Source organism: Nansenia antarctica, assembly GCF_963989245.1.
Source record: "Nansenia antarctica genome assembly, chromosome: 6".
In the NCBI taxonomy this organism is placed as follows: domain Eukaryota; kingdom Metazoa; phylum Chordata; class Actinopteri; order Argentiniformes; family Microstomatidae; genus Nansenia; species Nansenia antarctica.
This window is the reverse complement of record NC_137676.1, coordinates 37,368,431-37,385,549: the sequence shown is the minus strand read 5'-3', so window position 1 is coordinate 37,385,549 and position 17,119 is coordinate 37,368,431. Positions and strand designations below refer to the sequence as shown.

The 17,119-nt window shown below is 44.0% G+C and overlaps 2 protein-coding genes across 2 annotated transcripts in view; both read right to left on the bottom strand.

The window, feature by feature from the left end:
- Nucleotides 1-9,239, bottom strand: part of hdac6 (histone deacetylase 6) — a 15,857-nt gene extending 6,618 nt beyond the window's left edge. The window contains exons 1-17 of the mRNA XM_080534132.1: nucleotides 9,107-9,239; nucleotides 8,774-8,859; nucleotides 8,006-8,090; nucleotides 7,570-7,610; nucleotides 7,359-7,455; nucleotides 6,918-7,015; nucleotides 6,697-6,801; nucleotides 4,900-4,968; nucleotides 3,615-3,741; nucleotides 3,423-3,488; nucleotides 3,256-3,315; nucleotides 3,025-3,114; nucleotides 2,798-2,904; nucleotides 2,293-2,360; nucleotides 2,017-2,149; nucleotides 1,330-1,458; nucleotides 31-199 (exon numbers count right to left, since the gene is read on the bottom strand). Coding sequence (XP_080390258.1) covers nucleotides 31-199; nucleotides 1,330-1,458; nucleotides 2,017-2,149; nucleotides 2,293-2,360; nucleotides 2,798-2,904; nucleotides 3,025-3,114; nucleotides 3,256-3,315; nucleotides 3,423-3,488; nucleotides 3,615-3,741; nucleotides 4,900-4,968; nucleotides 6,697-6,801; nucleotides 6,918-7,015; nucleotides 7,359-7,455; nucleotides 7,570-7,610; nucleotides 8,006-8,090; nucleotides 8,774-8,859; nucleotides 9,107-9,157 — 1,581 coding nt within the window. The 5' untranslated portion in view covers nucleotides 9,158-9,239. The remainder of the gene's footprint in view (nucleotides 1-30; nucleotides 200-1,329; nucleotides 1,459-2,016; nucleotides 2,150-2,292; nucleotides 2,361-2,797; nucleotides 2,905-3,024; nucleotides 3,115-3,255; nucleotides 3,316-3,422; nucleotides 3,489-3,614; nucleotides 3,742-4,899; nucleotides 4,969-6,696; nucleotides 6,802-6,917; nucleotides 7,016-7,358; nucleotides 7,456-7,569; nucleotides 7,611-8,005; nucleotides 8,091-8,773; nucleotides 8,860-9,106) is intronic.
- A 3,808-nt stretch (nucleotides 9,240-13,047) lies between these two features.
- Nucleotides 13,048-16,906, bottom strand: gata1b (GATA binding protein 1b). The gene is made up of 6 exons (XM_080534134.1): nucleotides 16,788-16,906; nucleotides 15,765-16,030; nucleotides 14,985-15,482; nucleotides 14,593-14,738; nucleotides 14,211-14,336; nucleotides 13,048-13,999 (listed from the first exon to the last, which is right to left on the bottom strand). Exons 2-6 carry the CDS (start codon nucleotides 15,976-15,978, stop codon nucleotides 13,697-13,699), a joined length of 1,287 nt encoding a protein of 428 aa, XP_080390260.1. The 5' UTR covers nucleotides 15,979-16,030; nucleotides 16,788-16,906; the 3' UTR covers nucleotides 13,048-13,696.
- Nucleotides 16,907-17,119: the final 213 nt, after the last annotated feature.

Genomic DNA, 17,119 nt, shown 5'->3' with positions numbered 1-17,119 from the left:
GGAAGGAGAGGAGTGTGTCCTCTACAGTACCTGTCCTGTGAGGATGGCCTGCGCTGTGTTGAAGCAGGCCCCGGCAGCCAGCCGGGCGCTCCGGTAGCTCTCGTTGCTGACGAAGATGGAGTTGTACTCGTCCCCCAGCCTGTGCAGGTCTCTGGGCTTCATGCCCTCTGTGCTCTTGATCTGGGCGATGTGCTCCAGACTACAGAGAGAACCACATCGACGTGATTCAGAGACACGGTCGGTTCTAACGAAGCTTGTAGGGTAAAGAGGTATTTAGAGAGATTTACGTGGGCCCGTGTAATCCTGAATGCTTGAACACATTTGGAAGCCTGAAAGTTTGATTAACATGATTAACATAACAACATAACAACATAACAACTAAAATACACAGCTTGTAGAATCTGACTGTAAACTAACAACTGTTAAAGGCGGTAGTGGACCACCAGATCATGTTTTTGCCTTATCATGCCTTATCATGTTTTCAATCATCTTTTACTGATTTATGAGTAATTGTTATTCCTTGTTACTTTTTCTTTCTTTTTACAGTGTTGTTTTTAATCTGTTCTTTTGCACTGTATTGTACAGCACTTTGAGCTGCATTCTTATATATGAAAGATGCTATATAAATAAAGCTTATTGTTATTATATTACGTATTGTATACGTATTTCATAGGAATTAAAACATTTACACATTTGGTAACACTGTAGTATGGGGAACACAACACTCTACTGGCTACTTGGGCCATTGTGGGGTGTTACTAGCCATTTATTAGATCTTTATTCAGGGTTTTCTTATTTTCACGGTACAGTGTAGGTCAAGTAGGAGCTGGCCAGTCAGATATGGTGTCAACAACCCTCCAATCACTGGCTCACTTCCGGGGATTGAACCAGCGACCTTGGAATTACTGACGAGTCTCCCTAACCTCAAGACCAACCTTACCCCCCAAATACAATATACACATGTGTGGGGATGTCTTAAGGGGCTACGTAGAATGCCTGATATGTGTTCACTAAAGTGTTACCAAACATAATAATAACAATAACAATAACAATAACAATAATAATCATCATCATCATCATCGTCATAATAATAAGAAGAAGAAGAAGAAGAAGAAGAAGACTGGCCCAGACAAGAGGACCTCCTCTCAGTAAGGGTTGGGTCAATTCAAAATCAACATCCCATTCAGGATTGAATTGATGACCGGGTCAATTCCGTGTCCAAATTCAACAGACAGGAATTCGACAGGAATTGACCCGATCGTGTTCCCTGAGTCAACTGCTACATGAGTGATGTCATGGTGATGTCATGGTGAAGTCGGTGTGCTGTACCCGTGACAGAGGGCCAGCTCTTTCTCGGTGGCGAGACGGGCTCGTATCCGCTGGCAACGGGCCACCAAGCCCAGGTCCTCGTGGAGGTTGAAGATGCGGGAGATCCTCTGCGGCTGTTCTGGGTGATGGCTGGGGAGAGACAGGTTCCGGAACACTTTCAAAATGATCCTGTATTTGTCTGTTCGTTTGTGTTAAAGAGTATTATACAACAGTTAGTTCCGACCAAGTCATTTGATTGGACAAGAGGCATTCCATGAGTGCCGATATAGAGTATAACAGCACTGAGACTTTTAACTATGTATCACTCCGCCGCACAGACATTCTATAAATGACCGTAAATACAAAGTAGCTAGCCTGCGGATGTTTGTGTTCAGGTTACTAGGCAACAGTCCAGTTGAAGTTTGTTGCGGAACTATTTTTTGTTGGTGGAGCCAAAATAAATGATTAAATAAACAAACAAATCATAATCCGCTTATTACTGTTAACTAATAAATGGCGCTGTAGAACTGTTGTATAAAAGCAATATCAGACTCGAGCTTGTGCTGTTATACTGAATATCAGCACGGCTGTGATTGTCTTCAATACTCGGCCTGCGGCCTCGTACAACACAGCCGTGCTGATATTCAGTATAACAGCACTCCCTCTCGTGTGATATTGCTTAACTGTTCTATTGTGTGCTGCCCTTACCTTTCCCACATGTTGTGGTGCGCCATCATCCTTTGGTCATACGCCAGGCCTGTGGTCAGACCGTGGTCAGGGCTCTCTGTCTCCTGGCCTGCTGGGGGGGTCAGGGGGTCAGCCCCTGACAGCGGACCCCCCTCTGGAGACACAGAGAGACAGGATGACTCCATAGGACGACCGCCTCGCAGTCAGGTGCCCACTGACTGATTACGCTCAGTCAGACAATGCGATAAAGTGTTTGTGTATGGACGTAAAGGGGTACGCAGGGATTGGTTCACTCACCGAGTATCTGTAGGCTCGTCCAATAGGGGTACAGCGCAGATATGGACTTGGAGATGGACTCCAGGGCGCTGGAGCGACACATGAAGAAACACACAGAGGGAGGGAGGCTGTGATACTACCTCAGAGCACGGACTATCGATTGACGTAGCACCGCATCGATGATACCAAACAAACAGTTCCAGACCATTTTAATACAAGACATCAAAGAAAAGACGCTACCATAGCTATTGTTGATTGTGATTGTGTTATTTTTTATATCCTGCTTATTTTATTATTGATTTTGTATTCTACTGCAACGCCAATGCCGAATGAACCCGACCCCAATCATTTTACTCAGTGTACCCCGTACTTTGATGTAATAAAAGCAATTCTGATTCCGATTCTGCAATGAACAAAATGGAAATGACATGTCGTTATACAGCTACAATCCCATTCCCAAACATAGTTATGTGCCACTACCATACTAAACAAACGCAGGCTTCTATGACAGGTTACAACCCCCAACCTGTCAGTAGGAGGTCCAGGTGAGGCCAGGCGGGGGCAGGACTCCCCCAGGAGGGACCTCAGACAGGCACACGCCCCCTCGGCTGTGGACTGCAGGTTGTATCCTCCCTGAGACAGGAGACCAGTGTCATGTCCAATCAAATCACACATAGGAATGGCTTGAAATGAAATGTTAACATAGTGGCGCCCTGCAAAGGTTGCTGGTCGTATATACTGTAGTGAGTTTACCTCCAGAGCGAGGACCAGTTTACCCTGAGCCAGGCCCATCAGCATGTGAGTGAGGACGGAGAAACACTGGGGACTGGTAGACATCTCCCCCTGGAACATACGCACATGCACACGCACACGCGCACGCACACACACACACACGCGCACGCACACACACACACACACACACACAATTAAAACTTGAAAAAAAACACATAGTAGTAGAAGCAGCATAGTTGTTCTGGTCCTTACCTTGGGATCGCCAGCCACCGAGTCAAAGCCTGCCGCCACCAGGACAAGCTGAGGCTGGAACTGCAAACAGAACACACACACATTCAGAACCAGGAAGGGGTTGACATGTTGACTGGTCCAGCAACCCTGTGGGAGTCTGTGGGACTGGAGAGCCAGCTCAACCATACCTCATAAGCCACGGGAAGGAGAAGCTGCTGGAACGCTGCCAAGTAATCTCCGTCTTTCATCCCGGTCTACAAAGAAAAGAGAGAAAACAAGCAGCCCAAATGTCAGCCCATGAGGAGGTAAGATAAACCTTGATAAACGAAAAACGATCGAGTATGAATTGAACTGAGCTGAACTGAACAGAGTGGCGGTACCTTGTTCCACGGCAGGTTGATGTTGGACCCCTCTCCGGCGCCCGTCCCCACTGCACAGCTGTCAGACTCGGGCAGGTGGGGCCAGAAGGAGCCCTCCATGAACCTGTGCACTGAGAAGTACAGCACGCTGCCCAGACAGAGCAGAAACGCCGTACCACATCACACAACGCAACACGTACGCACACGTCAGTTATCACACGTTTAAAAATGTTGTCGTCGGACTAAAACCACCGTAAAACAAACATTTACGGCGTTAGAAAACTAACGTGAAACGTGTTATGGCTGTCGCGAGGCGAGTAGAGTAAATAACACGGTAGATGTTCCAGCTGAGCTGTCCGTTCAGCACCCAGACGTCAGAAAGACAGATCAGGACCACGGACAACGCCTGAACAGGCCCAGCTACTACTACTCAGGGGGGAGCTTCGTGAAAGCATCGACTTCTTTAGTCCATTGTCGAACATAAGACTTAAAAGGGTCAGTTTTCTATTTAATTAGAGCGCTGTAGGCTCAGACGCGAGGCGCGAGTCAAGCAACTATTGCTGGGATTGCAAGCATAAGTGGAAGCGAACAGGGCTCAAATAATCGCTCTCAGTTTGCCGACTTAAAAACATGCCCGCAAAAAACGTTTACGTCTCTTTGTGGCCTGCACGTGCATTTTGATATGAAAACACTCAAGCCCAGAAATAGTTCAATCACGAATGTGACTTTGGCCAAAACAAAGTGTCTAGGGTAGCGGTTCCCAACCTTTTTGGACTCAAGGCCCACTTAAAAATCTCGAAAGTATTCGCGGCCCACACAGGCATTTTACACAAGCGTCCAATTTTTGGGGGTGTCTCATCATTATTCTCTTATTCTTATTGGATATTTCATATGAATCATCATACAATCATCATACACACAGTGAGTGCAGTAGGCCTAGTAGTATCACACTGATGATGCATTTTTGAAGGTTTTAAAGAAAAGAATACAGTACCATCAATATTTTTATTTTATTAAAACGTTTTTGTAAAAATAACTTAAATTAAAAAAATAAAATGTGCCCATGACTTGGCAGCCCACTTGCAGTACCTTGGCGGACCACCAGAGGGCCGCAGCCCATAGGTTGGGAATCGCTGGTCTAGGGTGAGCCTACAATACAAGTGGAAATTGAGGTCTAACATCCAAAAACCTGAACTGACCCTTTACAGAGAGAGCTGATAGACGACCTCAGTGCTATGAAGCTTTCGGACACCTTTCTGAGGTGTGGAGAGGTAGAGTGGTGTCGTGTTAAGAGGTGCTGTTATACCTGGGATCCTCCTCGAAAATGTACTGGATTCCCTGGCCATGATGCACGTCCCAGTCCACTATCAGAACTCTGCAACACACAGCAGAACCAGGCAACGCTTAGCAACAGCCACTAAGCAACAGTCTACATTTAATCAATCGAGCCTTTTTTCATGAATGTCATACAATATGTATTGCCACATGCAAGGTGATGGTAGGGAGTCAGGACTCATACAGGTGATGGTAGAGAGTCAGGATTCATACAGGTGATGGTAGAGTCAGGACTCATACAGGTGATGGTAGAGTCAGGACTCATACAGGAGATGGTAGAGTCAGGACTCATACAGGTGATGGTAGAGAGAGTCAGGACTCATACAGGTGATGGTAGAGTCAGGACTCATACAGGTGATGGTAGAGAGAGTCAGGACTCATACAGGTGATGGTAGAGTCAGGACTCATACAGGTGATGGTAGAGTCAGGACTCATACACAGGGCTTGAAGTGGGCAAAAATCCTGTGCCTGAAACTTTTTCTTGGGGAGGGGGGTCACAGTTTGAGATATTGGGAGAGCGGGTACAGAAGACAGCTTCTTGTCTCAATGTTTAAATGCATTAATACTATTTTATAGTCAATACAAAATATATGTCTCAATGTTAAAATGCATTAATACTGTTTTATACTCAATACAAAATAAAATAATATATTTAGATGTCTTTAAAAGAACAAACTGATTAAATCACTTAAGGCCAAACTGATTGCATCACTTATTAAGCCACTATCACTATAACAATAGATCAATAGATCTACATCAAGTAGAATACTGATGACTAGTGACCAGTCAAGACCATTGGACTCCAGGATATCTTTGAGCTCCTGCATGAGGGCTGACGAGTTGGCGATGTTTACTTTCCTGCTGGCTAGGTGTTGTGTTGTTACTTTGGCCAGATCATCATCAACAAATCGAACAAGGACATTGAGGATTTTGTCCATGTTAAGATTAGTAGCTTCGTCGATATTCATTGAAAACGTTGCTTTTTTAAGCTTTTCACACAGCCGTTTTTTTAATTCCGGGACAAAGGCCATGTGTGTTTAAATAGCTGGCGTGCTGATTGGAAACGGACAGCTTTGTCAGTGCATTTGTCTTCTGATAGCTTCTTGCACAAATCGACGAGTGGCTGAGCCATTGTGAAAGACAGATCATGTTCAGCTATACTGCCGTAGACGAGTTTCTTTGAGCACGGCGTACAGAAACAAGCACCCGGCTCCCTCAGTTTGAGGCACCACGTCCCATAAGGCTTCCCGTCACTACTCTTCTCTATCCATGCACAGCGCCATTTATTCCTTACTCCTCGTTCTAGTATAGCTGTGTCTTCGCCAGGTTTAAGAAACTTGGCTTCCATTTTAATAGACTCTTACTAAAGTTAGCGAGATAGCAGGCTGCTAAAAGCGAACGTCTCTACAAGCTAACATTACACTCATTCAAACTTCTTAAGGCCCGCCCCACTACTCTGCTTCCGTTTGGCTAGAAGTCATTGGTTGGCTTGAGCAATGTGATACCATTGGTAGGCGGAACTGTCTCTTTGCTGAAGATGACTCTTTAAATTACGATGTAAACAAATAGCATGTGATTTTTTTTTTTTCAAAATTCCCCCGTGCTGGAAATCCGGCACCGTGCCGGAGAACTTTAAGCCCTGCATACAGGTGATGGTAGAGTCAGGACTCATACAGGTGATGGTAGAGAGAGTCAGGACTCATACAGGTGATGGTAGGGGAGGTCAGGACTCATACAGGTGATGGTAGAGAGAGGACTCAGGACTCACCTCTCGACCCCGTGCTGATTCTGAGCGTAGCGAGCGGCGATGGCCAGGTTATTGAACATACAGTAACCGTTCATCTTGTCCACCTGCGCGTGATGGCCCGGTGGTCTGGTCATGTCGAGACAGAGAGAGGAGAGACGTTGCCGTACATACAAGAGTTCATTGAGAGATGTTTTCTATTTTGAAAAAATCACAACAATGTCCTCAGCTTTAGAGAGAGTCACCTAGCAACAGAGAATCCGTTTTTGAGCTCTGAGGTCATGACTTTGTCGACGAGCTGTAGGACGGAGCCGACGGCTAGCGAGGCGCATGAGAAGGTCTCCTGTGGGGAGGAACACACAGGCCAGACGTTACCCTTCACTCAGTACACACACACACACACACACACACACACACACACACACACACACACAGCCATGGTTTAAAAATCTCAATCATGACAACATGATCATCCTCAGCACCCTGTCAAGATTAGCAGGTTTCAGCAAAATAAATAATTATATACAGGGAGGTATTCCATCAACGTCGCTAAAGGAAAATGCAGGCTTACTTTTAAGTCTCGCGACACTTATCATAATAAACCTGGATTTTTCTTTAGCGGCGTTGATGGAATACCCCCCTGGTCACTATTCATCAAAAGAAACTATCCACCATGAGCCACTCACAGGATGGATGTAGATGGAGTCATAGGTGTCGGACAGAGACCGAAGCTCGCTCTCCGACATCTTCTGGGTGGATTTCATCAGCTCCACGTACTCCTTCCTGCAGACGCAAGACCACACATTGACGGGTCAAACCAAATCCAAAACAGGAAACAGAATGAGAAAAAGTGAAACGGCAGCTAGAAACATTAACCGTTGGGTCTTTCAAACCTACTTGTGAACCAACAGGAGCTCTTCCTCAGAGGCAGCCCTGGCCTAGAACACAGAGAAAAGGCTGACTGTCATATAACAACACACAGGAACGACAGAAAGGCTATATGTGACAGCAGCTGCTGGTGAAACTGGGAACAAGTTAGAACTGGGAACTACTTAGTTAATGTAGGGTATTGGGGATTACTCACCGAAACCATTGCATTGCAATGTTTTGGCTTGACTAGCGAGCGTGTCATTGATTTTCAGCAACGCTGAAATGTATTGAATTTTTTCTGAATAAAAAGTCTGAACATTTTGATTGGTTGGCGACTTGTTCTGGGTTTCACCAGCTGCTGTACTGTATATCATATATCTCAACCCCTAAGAGAGAGAGTGTAACTGAGAACAACGACAGAGTAAACTCTATCCTGTGGTAGACTCTGAGAGTGTCCTTTCACCTCCACTGGGACGCAGCGAGCACGCAGACCTCGTGTCTCCATCAGGGCTATGATGGTGGTCACTCTCTCTGGGCATTCTGGATGGCTGCAAGGGAACACACACTATTAAAGCAACAACTAAATCCATCATATCGTTACTGAACAACTCTCATCACATCAGCGCCACAGTATGAGTTGAATTCTTGTTTTGTTGTGGAATATCTTGTATTCTAAATACTTTCAAATACACATAATTAATTAATTAATAATAGCTACTACCAATGTAAATAATCAAAGAAACCGGAGCTGATGATTGATCACAAGAAAGCCCCTTAATTCATTGATTCACTCGTATACCAAATCCATTTCAATTGAAAACGGTTGCTTCTTGTGTCGAATATTGACATGCGATTAAAATTAATTAATTAATTAATCGATGAATTAATTACAAAGCCTCTATTAATTAATTTTTTCATTACATTTCTAGTATGTTTTCCACACACACACATTTTAACACAATTAGACGAAGAATCCACCAAAGTCCCAATCCTGTTTTGTACAACATTAACGTGCAGTTAGTTAATTGATTACAGAATCGGTGAAGTGGATTCATTGTCAATCTTTACACAGAGTTGGATTGGATCATGTGGAAACATGTAGTGTATCAGTAAATCACATGACAACTAGAAGTCTTGGACTAAGACACTGTGGCATCAAATACCATGAGAATGTGTGTAGAGCCATGTAGGGAAACAGACATGGAAACAGACACAGTTCAGAGAAAATTACCTAGGATCCCAAAGGCAGCGATGGTGGGTAAAGATGTCATTGAAGACCAGACCCGTCTCAGTTGCTGAAGGCTTGTTACCCAAATCCTACACACACACACACACACACACACACACACACACACACACACACACACACACACACACACACACACACACACACACACACACACACACACACACACACACACACACACACACACACAGTCACACACACACAAAACACATTATACATAGGCCTACCAAATATACTGTGGTCAACTATATTTCTCTCCCATCTCGTTCTCACATGCACTCAAAGCCTTGATTTCTAGTAGAAGTAGCCAAATCGTACCAGCTTTTTGAGTTGATTGGTCATGTCTTCCTCTCCTTTACTTCTGTCCATTCTTCCTTTCCTCCGCACCTCCTGCAAGTCTGGTTTCTTGCGGGCTCCCTTGTTGCTTTCCTTCTGAGAGAGAAGTGGTTCAACAGAGGCTAGTCAGAACGCTGTCTGTTGTAAACCGAAAGTCTTGCGAAATCCTTGTTGTATCAGTATGTGGGCAAACTCCACTGTGAATGTTGATGATTGACAGTTACAGCTAACAGGACAACATCTCATTGGTTTATCAGCAACAACTGTCTGCACCAATCATCTGGCATCTTCAGAAAAGAAGAGGTTGTGCCTATCCTTTACACCTTGTGCATCCTTTACCTTTAACGACAGTTAGAACTTTTCATATAATTATGCATTAAAATATCCTTTAAAAAACTGCTTCAGGACTTCGGAGACAAGTCTTACTTTAGCTGTGTTCTCAGGCGACTTTGACAAGCGAGGAGGCCGTCTCCTTGTCCTTGGCCCTGATGGTTCAGAAGAATCCATACTGGAGCTGTAAAGCCTCCACTCACTCCCCAATAATCAACCCTACAGTGAGATATGGGAAAAGGTCAGTCAGTTATTATTACAAATGGCCTGGGCAATACAGTAATAAGCATAAACCTCTGTCAGAATATGGGTCTTAGAATATGGGTCCACTGCAAATCAATGCAGAAGAGGGGAGAGGGAGGGGGGTAGGCTGTGTTTCGAAACGGGCTAATCTAGGTGTTTGTTTGTGTTCGAGGTGTTTTGACAGCTTTGACAAATATATTGACAGCTGCTTTCACATATCACAAATCAGGCACACGTCCCCTGAAAACTAGCAGGACACACTCCTGACTTGCTAGTTTCCCAGTTTCCCAGCACATTCCACTGCTCATCAGTTGTTTGTTAGTTAGCAGGCTAGAGCAGTTGTGGCTTGGCTCAGAACGACTGGGCACTTTCCAAAGAACAAATTCAACGTTGTTTTTTGTTTTGCATTTAAATTAGGACAAAATTGCACGTAGAGCCGAACGCTATGAAGAGCGAAGCCCCGACTACAAACACATAAAGTTCACTCACAGCTGATGATAACACCCCTCCGAAGCGCGAAGTGCGGAAGCCACGGCGCACAGATACGCCCTGTAGGGCGCAAACCAGTGACGTCAGGTGAAACCACTCTGGATCTGTGCATACTTCTTTTTGTGTGGCGTTGGCACAAAGTAACCAGCAAGGGTCGCTGTTGTTAGAATACCAATACACTGATTCTCTGGTGGTTCACTCATCTTTGGTACAAAGTAACCAGTTGGGGTCGCTGTTGTTACAATACCAATACACTGATTCTCTGGTGGTTCACTCATCTTTTGTGTTTGGGCTATGTGTTGTGCTATGTGTAAAGACGATTTACAGAGGTGTACACATAGATGTATATAATATCTATGGATGTACACCCCAGTGTCTTTCTGTTGTTGTTGTTGTTGTTGTTGTTGTTGTTGTTGTTGTTTGATCTGGCCTACAATAATCATATGAAATCGTGATTGGAATGGAATGGAAGTATGTATTGTCTTGTGGAAGTTGTCTGGAACGTATATTTCAATGGTCTCCTCTTGGTAGGACTGTAATATTCAGTGTGGAGTGATATATTGTTTGCTCTGGTTGTAGAATGCTATTCAAATAAGTGACTACGGTTAGTTAATTGATGCAGCTGGCAATACTGATAGATATTGATGATATGGTTGGCTTATGCATGATCAATTTGATGAGGCATCATACTGCATAGCACTTTAGGTTGTGTTGAGGTAAACAGCTAACTCCTCATTGGAAGAAAGAGTGTTAACATAATTCAATTCACATTTTTATGACATTTGAATAAATTGACATTGGGATGTTGGCTTGAGGGCTTTCCTCATTGTATGACAATGGTTTATGATCAAATAACACTAATTCATCTTTACTATGTGCTTTTTGCATAGTGTGCCTTATCATCATGTGATTTATTAATAATAGTAAAGAGATTATGGATGATAGTGCAAAGGCAATGCATTTGGTTGATCACATCCTAGAACAGACACCTTCCATGGACCACTTGAAGAAAGGTCTTCAACAATCAGTTTAACTGCACAGGATACAGTATATGAACTGTGCAGTTTGATAGGGCCATGCATTTAGAGATGGAGTCAGGAAAGGGTCTAAGGTCGTGTTGAAGGTGACAAATAACTGTTCACCAACAGACTGTGGTGAGTGTGAGAGAGAGAGAGAGAAAGAGAGCAAAGGGTAAAGAAGGGTGAGGGTGCTCGGGCACCAACGGATGGGCCCTATGTGCGTTGACTGGACCTATTCTGTGGTTGCTAATCTCTTCTTGTCATTCGCTGCCATTTCCCCAGTCTAGAACTGCCCACCCCACCAGATGAGCCTGCTTCGCTTTCAAACAGAGGAAGAGAGAAAAAAGAGAGTTTGAGCAAATGAGCAGGGCACATGCCATCTCCTCCACCACTAACCTCCTTTTGTGCATCTCCCTTTTCCTCTTTCTCTATTTTTTTCTGGTGGTCCGGAAAACCATAAGCCTCCTGCGTTGCATAATGGGCCTCCAAGCAAGGTCTTAAGAGAGCTATGTGGTCAATGTGAAAGAGTATGGCTGATGGAGGGGAGGAGGAGGGGGGGGGAAGTGGAGGATTGCACAGAAAATGTTATGTAGTATTTATATAGATGGCTCCCCTACTGGGCCTAAATCTGTTTCTCCATTAGAAATATCAGATATGTTCCATGATTGGGCTCTGGCTACTTCCTGCCGGCTGATGATTGGAACGCTGATGGGAGACTGACATCGTAATTGCAGTGAATGAGGAAGACTTAACAAGGCCTAGACAAGACCTGGAAAGGAGTGAGTCTGCTTTGGTCTGGATTTGGTCAATGTCTTGGCCACAACTGCCCAGTGACACAAGAAATGTTGGGAATAGGGATGAATCTAAGGAATGGGGAATAGCATATCCTCTGAATAAACCACAACTGAGAAGGAGTAGGCCTACCTTCTGCTTGTTAAATTGATCCTGTGTTTTATGCATGGATCACTAAGGCCAAGGAGAGGGCATCATCATCATATGCCATTGGCTATGTCATTCTGGTCATTTGGACCAATGCGTAACAGATTTTACTACCTGTATCACACCAGATCTGTTTGTGCTGTGAGCCAACTCCTACTACTCCTACGCTGTCGTGCTATACGTGCTATTTGTGAAAAGTTCCAGGGTGACTTGGCTAATATCTAACTATGGTTTGACTGAAAAGCATTGAATGAAGGAGAATATATGTGATGTTTAGAGAAATAAGGTATTTCACAGCAACACATATAAAGTGGACCTAGACATCTAGACACAGGGCATCCACTTCCATTTAAATGCAATGCAAATCAACTCTTCCAACACATTTCAACAGAAATAACACTCATTGATGCTCACATTTTCCATGACCATGAAAAGTCTGATTAGGAGAGAGGCTGTTGAATACACAAAGTCAATGGTGGATGAAATGAAGTGTGATACTTTAGTAAAACGTTTTTTGCCACATCCTTGCAGCGGTATGGAAAGTGTTGAATTTGCATACACAGTTTGCCGGAGACACTTTAACAAAGTGAGCCTGTGCAGTGGTCTACTGAGGACAAAGGCATCATTATAACAGAAAATCCATCAAGAGAATAGGACACTGCCCAACCATAATACTGTATAAAAAGTAAGATACCGAAATGTATTATTTAAAGCAACAAAACATAATGTTGAGACACTGGGGACATAAACAATAAAATGTCTGTCCTGTCATTGTAATAGCAGAGTTCTATTATACCATACTACAGCATTTCAGTTTGGAATCTATGTGTAGTTTTGATTCCAACGCATAGCTCGATAAATCTTTCAATGACTTCAGAGACCATATTCAAAAAGGTATTTATTTTGTATATAACTTACAGACACAGGAAACGATCACAAAGTCATATACATAGCAAAAATGTCAGTGACAAACATTTACAAAACGATATTCATTCCATTTTATGCCCTCACTTCTCCTAAAATAATGGGCAAAAGTAAAAACGCATATTTTTTTAAATATCAATCCTATCAAACAACGTGTTATGCAGTTATATCAGTTTGCATTTCACATGATACATGCGTATCTCATTTCTGTCCTAACTGGTTTCTCACAACCATAACAAAGGCCTTTCCTCTTCTGTCTAATGCCTCCATATCTAATGGATAGGGGCAAGAATTTTACTCCTTGTATCCGTACAATGATGTACTAAAAGCAATTCTGATTCTGATTCTGAATATGAAGTGTTGCTTCCTGTCATATTGATATAGCTGCATTGTCCTCATGATCCTGACTCATTCCAAAATTGAAGTCAGATAGTGGTTTTCCAGCCTAACACAAAAACAGGTTTCTTCTGCTATAATAATGAATGTGCAGATCTATCTCCTCAACAAAATCAACGTTTCAATGTTTTCATCCCAATTGATCAAGCTTTTCTGCTGCACTGGAACAATTCTACCTTCTAGTTATTCTGGAAACCCGCTGTCTGCAATCGACAGATTTTGTCCCCTCGTCTCACACCATGGTCGGCATCATGCCAGCTGCAGGGTGGTAAGGGTGGTACGGCATGGCAGAGGAGGGGTGTAGAGGTGACAGGGTGGGGAGGAGGTGGGAGGAGGGGTGGCTGTAGGGGAGCAGAGACCCGGGTCCCAGGATGTAGGGGTTCATGTTCATGTGTTCTTCAGACGGCATCCTGGACAGGTCCGAGTACAGCTCTGTCTCCAGCAGCCCTCCACTCTTCTTCTTCTTGTTCTTGTTGGACACTTTACGGTTCCTTGTCTGGATGCCGTCCTTCTTCATGGTGAGTGGTCTATTCACCTGGAGAGGAAAGGCAGACATTTTCTTTAGTATAAATATTGAAGGATATTAACGAATAAACAACAAAAAGGTGTAAATATGTATTGGTGGCCCTCGAAACAGGACTACGTTTTAAGGATAGAGTATACATTTTTCAGTTTCATTGGAGTGGAAAACAGGGTGGCTAGGAGACTACATTATGTACTGTGCATATAATGTGTATAGTTGTTACATTATGCAGTTTGAAGTAGAGTCCGCAGGCGTTACAGACGGGCTCCCCGCTGGCGTTGCGTCTCCACAGAGTGGTGGTGCTGGTGTGGCAGTTGGCACAGTGGGTGCCCGCTCGCTTGCTGACAATCTAAGGAGACAGAAACAGATGTTCAACAGAAACCTCAGGAGCGACAATACTAACAGGCTTCAACCCGAAAGTTCACAGCAAAAGAGAGAATTGTTGCAACAGACACAAGGAAGATAATATTACGCTCCTTTATTAAAAAAAAAAAACATGATCTTGATTGCCTTTTTACTACACCATTCTCCCTTCCTTTAATAACACTATTGTATCCTTTTATCAACGCCAACCGTAGTTCTCTTAACGGTCAGTAGAAACCTACCAGTCTCTTCTTGGGTCTAATGAGAGGTCGGTTCTGGCCGTTCATCTTGTGGTACAGTCCACAGGCGTTGCAGAGGTAGTGGCCTGTCCCGTCCCTGCGCCACAGAGGGGTGGCAGTAGCACCACAGTTGACACACTCCCGGTCCTCTGCAACAGGATAGAGAGACAGAGAGAGACAGAGAGAGAGCACCATGTCAGTATCAACACACACAATACTCTTACATTTCCTCACTGACTAATACAGCATGAACATTCATACTGTGAATTACCAAATTAATTTCCAACATTGAGGTTGGTTTTGTCCCAAATCCAGTAGTATACCATTGTTTGTGTTACCTCTGATCTCACAAGGGATGGAATGTGAGGGAGGGAGGGAGAGAGAGACATTCTTACCTGGGGGAGAGAGGTTGATCTTATGGTTGTTGCGTAGTTTTGGTGAGTAATAAGGAGGGTAGAGACCTCCTGAGGAGGCGTAGAGAGCAGCCGTGCTGTAGTCCTGGGTGGAGGACGAGTTGTAGGAGTTGTAGTACCCTAGCGAGTGGGTGTAGGACTGGGCAGAGTGGCTGTAGCCATCCCCTGCTGCAGGGTTGAGGGTGAGGAAACTGCTCCCTCCTTCATCGTTGGTGGGACTCGACCTCTCCCCCTTCAAGGCCTCCTGAAGCCTGGGACTTTGGTGGAGGTCATACTCCGGGGAGGGATGCTCGTTCCTGGGGGTGGTTGAGGAGGAGATGGGTGTTTTGGGCGAGAAGGAGGTATGCGGGTGCTTGGTAAACGGACTGCTGTACCAGGCGGAGGGGGGTGGGGTGTAGGAAGAGCTGAGTGACTGGCCTCCAGTACCCTCCAACCACTGGATACTGTTGACATGCGAGGAGGAAGAGTATACCTGGTGGACTGAAACAATAACAACTGTTAGTATCCGAGTAGCTTGTGTTTGTATTTAGTCCAGCCATGGGCAGCAAGGAGAAAATAGGATCAAGTAGTATAGTCTCACTAAGTCAAGGTTCCAAGATTAACTGCAGTATACAGTAACTCCTTGGTTAAAGGTATTATGAATGCATTTGCGTTGTGAAAACATTGGTTTGAGCTATTACAGATGGTATAAACAACAAATAAAGAACCATAGGCCTTTAGTAGAGAGGGTCACCCTCTCAACCCCCTCATGGGATCACTAACCTGGGCTGTGTCTGTAGGAAGGTGTGGGTCGACTGTGGCTGAGGCTGGAGCCGTGGCTGGAGAGGCAGGAAGGCAGGCTGGTGAACTCAGACTCTGCAGTGGGGTACAGGGGCTCAGGAGAGGCGAGGCTAGCCTCTGTGGAGAAGCTTGACATGGCCTCAGTGGACATCAAAGCTGGGGTCGTCCAGCAGGACTGTTCTGACGACTCCTCCATCAGTGTGGAAGTAGCTGGGCTGTAGGAGTGATAACGTCCACACTGCAACCTGCTTCAGAAACAACAGATGATGTAGATGGATTAGATCTGGTGGTATCAATATGGAATCATATCCGAGATATTGATGATCATGCATGCCATATAGTGAAATGCTGCATTTTAACAATAAATATACTATACTGTAGGCCTTTCTTCTGTCAACTGTTTTTTTTTATAAAGAACTGTTTAACTTGACACACACAATGATATGCTTTTGTGGAGCAAGACTTTCAGATTAGTTACAATATGTCTAGTAAATGTATGAATCTGTTGTGATATTGCTAGTCATGCACACAAGCCTTAGACAGAGAATGAAGTCTGTCTAATTTCATTCAAAATTAACAGGCCTCTACTTTACGCAACATAATATTTATTTATCTGAGCTATTGGTAAATTGACCAAATCACAAAACTATAGTAATTCAGAAGTTTAACATTCAGTCAGGTTGTATAGAATGAGGACTACAATGAAAATAGCTCATTTGTATATTCATATATTTGCGTCCTGTGGTGACCGTGTGTAAAACATAATCTCTCTGAAGTGATATGGCCGTAAACTTTATGTATTTCTGTTCAATCAAACTATTTATTATTATTATTATTATTATTAGAGTTATAATAAATAATAGCAGGTGTAAATGAACTGTTATAAATGTATTCCCCTACACATTTATTAAAATAACACATGTTTCAGCCATAAAAAAAAAGACCCATATATGAAAAAACGTATAGCATAATTCCAATATCTAATACATATAGTTCCATACTTACAGGATCTATGACCTATATCCAGAATTGCTTTGCTCAGGTGTTTCAGGGGTCTCCAGAGACTAGTGTAGCAATGATGAGGTTTAAAGTTGAAGTGTCAAAGTGTGTGAGATAGCGATGCGGTTGGTAGTATGGGGCACCCTATGGTAGATACTGTCTGGTGCGTTAGGTAACACTCACTGAAGTTAAGGGGAGGGGACCTGTGGGAGGGGTGTGAGTGAGTGTGTGTGTGTGTGTGTCCGTGCATGCTTGCTTGCGTGTGTGCATGTGTGTGTGTGTGTGTGTGTGTGGTGGGGAGTCGGGTGTAGGAGAGGAGATGAACTTTTTTTTTTCTT

What these genes read in the sequence shown, in the direction of transcription:
- gata1b (XM_080534134.1), bottom strand. Translation starts at nt 15,978, where the DNA reads ATGGAGGAGTCGTCAGAACAGTCCTGCTGGACGACCCCAGCTTTGATG. An exon ending in TTCCTACAGACACAGCCCAG is followed by an intron (nt 15,483 to 15,764) that starts GTTAGTGATCCC and finishes TTATTGTTTCAG; the next exon opens with TCCACCAGGTATACTCTTCC. An exon ending in TCTACTTCAAACTGCATAAT is followed by an intron (nt 14,000 to 14,210) that starts GTAACAACTATA and finishes TTTCCTCTCCAG; the next exon opens with GTGAATAGACCACTCACCAT.